The sequence below is a fragment of the Bos taurus genome, chromosome 2 (assembly GCF_002263795.3).
Source record: "Bos taurus isolate L1 Dominette 01449 registration number 42190680 breed Hereford chromosome 2, ARS-UCD2.0, whole genome shotgun sequence".
In the NCBI taxonomy this organism is placed as follows: Eukaryota; Metazoa; Chordata; class Mammalia; order Artiodactyla; family Bovidae; genus Bos; species Bos taurus.
In genome coordinates, this window is record NC_037329.1 from 24,936,897 (window position 1) to 24,945,910 (window position 9,014).

Sequence of the window (9,014 nt, forward strand, 5' to 3'; positions counted from 1 at the left end):
TGGAAACAGTGTCAGACTTTATTTTTCTGGGCTCCAAAATCACTGCAGATGGTGACTGCAGCCATGAAATTAAAAGATGCTTACTCCTTGGAAGGAAAGTTATGACCAACCTAGATAGCATATTCAAAAGCAGAGACATTACTTTGCCAACAAAGGTTCGTCTAGTCAAGGCTATGGTTTTTCCTGTGGTCATGTATGGATGTGAGAGTTGGACTGTGAAGAAGGCTGAGCGCTGAAGAATTGATGCTTTTGAACTGTGGTTTTGGAGAAGACTCTTGAGAGTCCCTTGGACTGCAAGGAGATCCAACCAGTCCATTCTGAAGGAGATCAGCCCTGGGATTTCTTTGGAAGGAATGATGATAAAGCTGAAACTCCAGTACTTTGGCCACCTTGTGCGAAGAGTTGACTCATTGGAAAAGACCCTGATGCTGGGAGGGATTGGGGGGCAGGAGGAGAAGGGGACGACAGAGGATGAGATGGCTGGATGGCATCACTGACTCAATGGACGTGAGTGTCAGTGAACTCGGGAGTTGGTGATGGACAGGGAGGCCTGGCGTGCTGTGATTCATGGGGTCGAAAAGAGTTGGACACGACTGAGCGACTGAACTGAACTGAAGTGCTTAAATATTGTATGCTAGTTAAATAAATAGGATAATATGTGAAGAAATTGAATGAATGAATAAACAGACTTAGAAAGGTACAGCTGAAGTCTGCAACCATTTTGAAGCCTGTTCTGACTTTTTAAGAAAGTTTCTATAGGAAAAAAAGTTATAACAAAGATATCTGGTCTATATTTCTTAAAAGGGAAGATTGTTCTACTTTTTAAGGGAAATGTTGAAAAGCCCACTAAGGCAAGACAGAAAACTCTAGAGGTCACTGGAAGATAGAGACTGGATTTGGTCCACAGAAGTGTTTTGTTTGATTAGCATGATGATGTGGAGGTTTTGGTTTTGTGGCTGGTTTACTTTTAGACTGAACCAGTTTGTTTTTTTTTTTTAAATCTGGATTCTCTTGGATAATGAGAAGCTCTGACCTCTGACAGGATCCCCACATTGCCCCAACCTGCTGGAGCTAAGAGCTTTCTATTTCTCCAGAAGGAGGCCATCTCTAGTTCCCTGCAGTTCCTACCCCTCACACAAAGCCCGTACCTATACCCTGTGGCCAAGCATCTGAACTTTGGTTAACTGTGCTCGTAAACACAGTGGCTTCTCCCGAGTGTTATTAGGCAACACTGCTCATAATAAAATGGACCCCTGATTGGTAAACTGTGTCTGGACTGAGAAGAACAATGAAAAGTCTACACATACCTGAAGAAAATGCCATGCTTTGGGCTTCCCGGAGTGCAGTGTAACTGCCATATCCTGTATTGGTTTCCTAGGGCTGCCGTAACAAAGGACCAAAAACAGAGACTTCAAACAGAAATGTATTCCCTCACAATTCTGGAGGCCAGAAGTCTAAGATCAAGTTGCTGGCAAGACTGGTTCCTTCAGGAGGCTCTGAGAATCCATTCCATTCCTCCTTCTTAGCTTCTGGTATCTGCTGGCAATTCTTGGTGCTCCCCTGACTTGTCCACAGATGACTCCAATCTCTGCCTCCATTTTTACAAGACCCACCCCTCTGTGTGTCTGTGCCTCAAATTTCCTTCTCTTTTCTCTTAAAAGGACACCAGTTATTGGGTTTAGGGCCCATCCTAAACCCGGGCTGACCTAATCTTAAGATCCTTAATTACGTCTACAAAGGGCTTCCCTGGTGGCTCAGTGGTAAAGAATCCCCTGCTAATGCTTTGATCCCTGATCCGAGAAGATCCCACTTGCCATGGAGCAACTAAGCCCATGTGCCACGGTTACTGAGCCTGTGCCCTGCAGCCCGTGCTCCGCAAGGAGAAGCCACCGCAGTGAGAAACCCATGCACTGCCGCTGGAGCATAGACCCCCACTCACCACAGCTAGAGAAAAGCCTACACAGTAACGAAGACTCAGCACAGCCAAAGATGAGTAAAAAACAAAATTATATAAAAATATTACATCTGCAAAGATGCTAAGCCCCTTCAGAGGTCACTGAGATTAGGACTTGAACATGTTTTTTGGAAGTCACTGTTCAACTCACCATGTATTGTTTTCAGGGGCACTAGAAACCAGGTCCATAGAGCATTTACAAGAGATTTCGGTTCAGTAAATCTTAAGGTCCCATGCGGGCCATGGGACCTTAAGCCCCAATCCCATCAATGGAGATCTCATCTCCTGATGTCTGGACAGTCACCTGGGGACAGGAGAGCTGATGGAGGGATTTACGCTGCAAGGATGCCCACTAAGGAGCACCTGTCACTGCCCTGATAGCAAACTCCGGTTCTTGTCCTACATTCCTCCTGCATAGACTGGTGTCCAGTGTGGACCAGGAATTTGTGTGTTTGAATATTTAAAGCCAGGAAGACATTCTGGTGGGTGCTACACACCCAACCCACTTCACATATTCACTTTATATGCCATCCTTGTATCTATGACCCCCAGTTTAAAGGACTGGCCAAATTTTCATTAATTTAGTGAATATTTATTGAATGCCAATTACATGTTAGGTAATTTTCTGCCCACCATGGATACAGCAGTGAAGAAGACAGACAAAGGAGCTTACATTCAAATGGAAGATAAGAAAGAAGGGAGGAAGAGAAGTAGGGAGGGAGGGAGAAAATAGTCAGTGGTCAGAATTTGGTTAATATTATATTTTGAATTTAATATTATATTTTGAATTTGGAATTTATATGATTTCATATGGGCTGGATGAGAAGTATGGAAGAAGCAGAGGCATCAAGGATGACTATATAGTTCTGACATGAACATACATCTGGAAGGATGAAGTTGCCATTTAATGAGATGGGGAAGCCTATAGGAGGAGAAGTTTGGGGGGGTATGAGGAAGACGGAGAGTTGAGATTTGGACATGTCTATTTGACATACAAGTTGAGAGTTTGAGTAGATGGATATTTGAGTCTGGAGTTCAGGGGAGAGGTCCAGGTGAACATAAACATAGGAGGATTCAGGAGGATACATGGTGTTTAAAGCCACAAGACTAAATGAGATGACCAAGATTCTGAGTGGATCAGGAGAGGAGAATTGGTCAGAAAACTGAAGCTCAGGCTCTCTAACCTTAATGGATCAGGGAGATGAGGAGGAGCCAGCAAAGGACACGAAAAGGAGTAGGCAGTGAGGAGAGAAGAGCCAAGAGAGTCAGGGATCCTGGAAGCCCAAGTGAAGAAGTGTCCCAAGGAGGAATAGTGGGTCAGTTGCGCCAAATGTTGCTTTTTGGTCAAGCAAGATGAGGACTGAGAATTGATGACGGCTGGAATTAGCAATGTGGAGGCAATTGGTTATGTTAAGAGCAATTTTGGTGCAGCAGTAGAGAGGAAGCCTGATTGGAGTGGGGTCAAGAGACAATAGGAGGAGAGGAACTGGAGACTGCAGGTATTGACAAGTATTTCTAAAAGTTCTGTGATAAGGCAAGCAGGGATTTTAGGCAGTAGCTGAAAGGGGAGTAAGGGGTCAAGAGTATGGTTGTTTTTTAAGATAAAAGACATTATAACACATTGGAAATGATCCAATGGGGTGGGAACTTGATGCACAAGGAAAAAGGGAGACCTGCTGGAGTGAAGAGGTGCAGGCAGTAACACTCTAATAAGCTCAAGGCCTTTACAGTAGAGATGCAATTCCAATACACCATCATGCCCATTCTCCCCCAAGGCTGACTTAATCGGTGCTTCCAAACCAGCTATAAACAGCAGGATCACTGAGAAGAAAGGTGGGCACTTCTCCTTTAGATGCTACTATTACTATCCCTGAATTCCCAGGTGGTGCAGTGGTGAAGAACCTGCCTGCCAATGCAGGGGACACAAGAGACTGTGTTGAGGGTTCGATCCCAGGCTTGGGAAGATCCCCTGGAGTAGTAAATGGCAACCTGCTCCAGTATTCTTGCCTGGAAAATCCCACAGACAGAGGAGCCTGGCAGGCTACAGTCCATGGGGTCTCAAAGAGTCGAACATGACTGCACACACACACCCAACAATGCATTACTATCTCCACAAATGAGTGGCTGTAAAAGTGCATTGTTACAATTAACAATGGTACTGAGAACCATCATTCAACAGCTATTTATTGGCCTACTTTGTGCCAGTTCTAGGTGTTATTCTAGACACTGGGGACACAACAGTGAAATACTCATGTCTGAAACATTTTTATTAGTTACATCACAAAGAGATCTGTATGCACTTATTTTTAACAAAAAAGAAAAATGTGTTTGGGGTTGTCTTGAATATTTATGCTTTGTAAAAAGCCCCGTTTCTTTATGAGTGATAGGCTTTATTATCTATGGTGTTCCAAAGGCTGGTTTTGGAATAGGTATCTGAGGCACTTTCTCTGCCAGGTTTTACCCCAAGAGCCTTTCCAAATATATTTAAGTGGTCTTGGAATTTGGTCACTTTTAGGTATGTTAATAGATATCGCACTTGCCTTTTAAGAACCACTCAATTTCGTCTTGTTAGTCTTTTAAATGTGACTTAAATGAAGTTATAGTCTCTCACAAAACCAACCTGAGATCATTACACTATTGAATTTCTCTTCCCTCAGTTTATATAGTCAAAAGAGTTCTACACATGACAAACTAGGGAGTATAGGGTTGCTGAGACTTTTCACTACGTTTATATACCTGAATTTTCTACCTGTTTCTAAAAAACACTTTCCACCTTGCTGAACCTTTTAGAAGGTCAACAGCTACTTTGAGAGCATTTATTTGTTTCAGTCTTTTCTGTGGCCTTTTCAAGTTTTGTTCCTCTGATTTCCTGGCAGTATACTTATTTCATGGGAAACATTCCTTTCAGAGAAGCACAAAGCTCTTCTAAAGGTCTCTTTGAAACTTCCTCATTCATGTTTGCTAGATTTCCTACAAGTTTAAAATTTTATTTCAGCTTTAAATATCCTATAGTCTGTTATACTTTATTTTAGAACACGTATATTTTCCAAAAGACATACACAGACATTTATTTTGTAACTTTTGTATTACCCTTGCTTTCTTCAGAGCTTACTTCTTACAAGTATTTCAAAGGACATATACCAGTTCTCATACAGTTTTAAATATTGTTTGCTCTCTGCATTTGTGAAGCATTTCTCTAATCTCTTGGGCTTCCCTTGTGACTCAGCTGGTAAAGAATCCGCCTGCAATGTGGGAGACCTGGGTTAGCTCCCTGGGTTGGGAAGATCCCCTGGAGAAGGGAAAGGCTACCCACTCCAGTATTCTGGCCTGGAGAATTCCATGGACTGTATAGGGGTCGCAAAGAGTCGGACATGACTGAGTGACTTTCCCTTTTCTCATCTCTAAACATGTGTGCATCACAGAACTCAATTACATCATGTTCACTATTAGAGATCTGAAACAACATAGCCTAAAAATTTGCTCCTTGAAGCAATTACACACAGTACAAAAGGCTTTTATAACACGGATGGTCTATAACACGTGTGTCCCCTGTCCCCGCCCACCCCCCGTCTATAAGGTCAACTCTTTACTCCTACTCATTCTACGGGAGGCTTTCTACTGCGGGATGTGAGGAAGTGCAGGTGGGCCAAAACTTGCAAGAATTCATGAGGTCTATGTATGTGCCTATACGAATGAGAAAGTTTACATTCATGTCAATTAAATGTGTCATCTACATAGAGAACGGACTTGTGGCTGCCAAGGGGCAGAGGGTGGGGAGGGATGGATTGGGAGTTTGGGATTAGCAAATGCAAACTATTACATATAGAATGGATAGACAATAAGGTCCTACTGTATAGCACAGGATATATTCAACATCCTGTGATAAACCATGGAAAAGAATGTGAAAAATAATGTATATATGTATTACTGAATCATTTTGCTGTAGAGTAGAAATTAACACAACATTTTAAGTCAACTATACTTCAATAGAATACATTTTAAAAATAAAAAATAAATGTGTCATTTGATTAAAGTGTTTTGCATGCCTGGAATCCAAATAGTAAACAGGATGGGTAATGTTGATAGGACAAACATTCCAAAACTAATACAAATACAGCAGTTATGCTTAAATGAAGGCAGCAGATGAAAATTTCCAAAATATCCATGTTCATATTTTTGCTGCAAAGTGAATGTAAACAGACTTTTAAAAGCCCAAAGTTTAGACAAACTATAAATTCTTTTAGGAAAACTGTGATGGACTCCATCATGAAGAGTTTCAAAGTGTTTTTTAGATGAAGCTTTTTGCTTCTCTAAAAAGGGTATTTTACAGAGAATAAGCATATTGCCTTAAGAGTAGAGAAATGAAACTTGAAAATAAAACCACTGAAAACATGTATAGTACTTCTACAGGCAACTTACTTAGCTGCTCCATGCCTCAGTTTACGCTTCTATATATCTGTGAATTAATGCCCTGAGTGGGTGCACAGAGGCACTCAATAAACGATAGGCCATCTCCTTTTTAGAAGTCAAGAAACAAGTATTATCACCTGTTTCCATTACCTTAAATTATGAGAAGATCTTGTAGCCCCTCGGTAAAGTTTCTTAGTATTAGGTGCTGCTCAGAGGACTAGGTTGGAAGAGATGAAGAGTGTTTCTACTGCTTTGAGCAAACAGAAGATTTTGACAGCTCCAGCCAAACTTGAGGGCTCCACCAGGAAGGAAATAGTGCTTCTGCCAACAGTGACTTTGGAACTCGAGTATGTTTTTCTCATTTTAGTTTAGTGGCAAAATAACTTGAGACTTACGCAACGAACGACTCAGCCGTCCAGTGGTATTCACACCGGGGTGGATGCCAATCTCACACCAGGGAAGTCTCCATAGCTGGACACTGGCAGCAGCTTCCTCTACCTCCCAGAGTGGGAACATGCCACTATCCAGCCACACTGGCCAAGGCTGCTGCCCAAGTTTTAATCGGAAACAAAAATCTTTTCTTTAGGAATGAGGTCGGTGCTTTTTTGATCTCTTGTTTGTTTGGGGAAAGTTAAATACTGGTGGAGAAAAGGCAGCCTGCTCAGAGGCAAGGCTAGTGGTTTCAGCTGGTGGGCATCTGTTTCCCAGTCCTTTCCTCTCCTCTCCTTTCTTCTCTATGATATAACCCCAGTCCACTACTCCTGCCTTTTTCTAAATGCTTTCTCTGCCAAGGCCTTGACTTCACTTTTTGGAAAGTGGTTACAAATAAATGGCGCTTGCAGCACTAGCTAGAGGTTCCTCCAGCTCAACAACAGCTGAAAGAAAAGAAAGCTGTCAGCACATGCACAAAGATAAGAAGATCTGCCACTGACGAGAGAGGAGGTAGGCAGGGAAACAGTGAAGGTGGTCAAAAGGTACAGCCCTCCAGTTCTAAAGGGATGTAATGTAGCAGAACAGTGGTGACAAGTAATAATAATATGTTGTAGATCTGAACAATGCTACAGAGACTATATTCTTTAGCAATGTTCTAAATGCTAAGTGAGATGAGATCTAGTTCTCATCCCATCTCAAAGGGGAAAAAATTGTAACTATGTGAGGTGATGGATGTTAATTAGTAATAGGTATTTCCATCTATAATCATGTTACACACCTGAAACGAATCTGTCAATTATAGCTCAAAACAAAAACAACCATCCACTGAGTCCCCCCTCCGTGCCAGGCTCATCCGAGAGAACGCAGGCCGGGCAGCAAACCCCAAAGAAGTCCCAAACATAAGCATTTCTCTCACTCAGCCAGGCGGCCACGGAACCCCTGCGGGCATCTCTGGCCCCATGATCCGGGCCAGTGCCCAACAGGAAGCCCTGCAGGGGAACTTTCGCCAGTCTGCAGCCGCAAAAACAAGTCGGGCTCAAGACTGTCCAGTAACCTGGAGATGCAGCGAAACACCGTTTTGAATCCTGGCAGCTTCTTGGGCTCGACTGAGTTTAACGCTCTAGGAGTGAAACCAGAGTTGATGCTTCCTTCACTCACTCGTGAGGCCACCCGCTGACGGGCCTCCCCTTCGCTCAGGGCTTTAGAGAAAATTAGAGAAGATGAGACAAGAGGCCGATTCTCCCCACTCCATTCGCCCCCGCCCCACCACCGTTGCCTTCCTCTCCTAACCCGCAGTCTCAAAGCAAGTTCAACGACAGGCCTAGACTAAAGAGATCTCCGCGCCCCTGATTGCGCAGGGTTGGTGCCACAGGGGGTGCTTTTCGGGGGGCTCGCGGGCTGCCTGGCTGCACCGCGCTCCTGCATCTCCCCCCTGCTCCCAAGCTTGGTGGAGTCTGGTGTAGCGTCCCAGCCACTCGCAGTACAGTTAACCTAGCCGGGTCGGTTGACCCAGCTACGCGTCTTCCAGCGAACCCGAGTCTCGCGCGCCCCGCCCCACCGCCGCGACTCCCGCGCTCGCCCAAGTCCGCTCGGCCCGCGGCCCCCGGGCGCCGGACCAGCCACCTCCCTCTGCGCTGCCGACTCGGCTCCCTGGCCCCCGCTACTCCTTCACCCCTTCCCTCGCCCAGCCTCACTCGGTTGGAACTGGGTCGGGAACCTCGGCCCCTCCTCCCCCGCCGCCTCCCAGGAGGTGCCAGTACCGATGCCCAGGATGAAGACGAAGCCGGTGACCACGAGCACCGGGTGCCAGTTAAACTCGAGCGCGGTCCCGTCCCAGCCGAGCCCCTCTCGGTGGTGGAGGACCCAGATGAGGGTGAAGATCACAGACAGGAAGCCGACCAGCAGCGCCGACACCAGCAGCGCCAAGAAGCCCCTGTAGCCCTCCATGGCCATCAACGCCCCATACTCCGCGCGGTGGCGGCGAAGGAACTCGGCGAGGCGGCGGCCCCTGGGTACTGGCCTGCGGCGGGACGCGGCGTCGACTTTTAGGAGCTGTCTCCGCCCCGGGGAGGGGCTTTGTCGCGGGCCTGCCTGGGATGCGGGGCCTCGGGGCGGGGGCAGCTGGCCCTTAGCTCAGAAACTAGCCCCACCCTGGGGATCTCGTGGTCGGTGTCTGCGCTTGCCGAGAGCTCGAGTAACCGATCTGGTTAGTTGTTGA

General features: G+C 45.6%; 1 protein-coding gene across 3 annotated transcripts in view; it reads right to left on the reverse strand.

Moving 5' to 3' along the window:
- Positions 1-8,807, reverse strand: part of CYBRD1 (cytochrome b reductase 1) — a 34,882-nt gene extending 26,075 nt beyond the window's left edge. The window contains exon 1 of one of the 3 annotated variants that reach the window (XM_059875239.1): positions 6,760-8,049. In XM_059875239.1, coding sequence (XP_059731222.1) covers positions 6,760-6,880 — 121 coding nt within the window. In that variant the 5' untranslated portion in view covers positions 6,881-8,049. Of the gene's footprint in view, positions 1-1,307; positions 1,647-6,759; positions 8,050-8,556 lie in introns of those variants that run through there. The other 2 variants (XM_005202340.5, NM_001206049.1) reach the window with 2 other exon arrangements.
- Between the last annotated feature and the right edge of the window lie 207 nt (positions 8,808-9,014).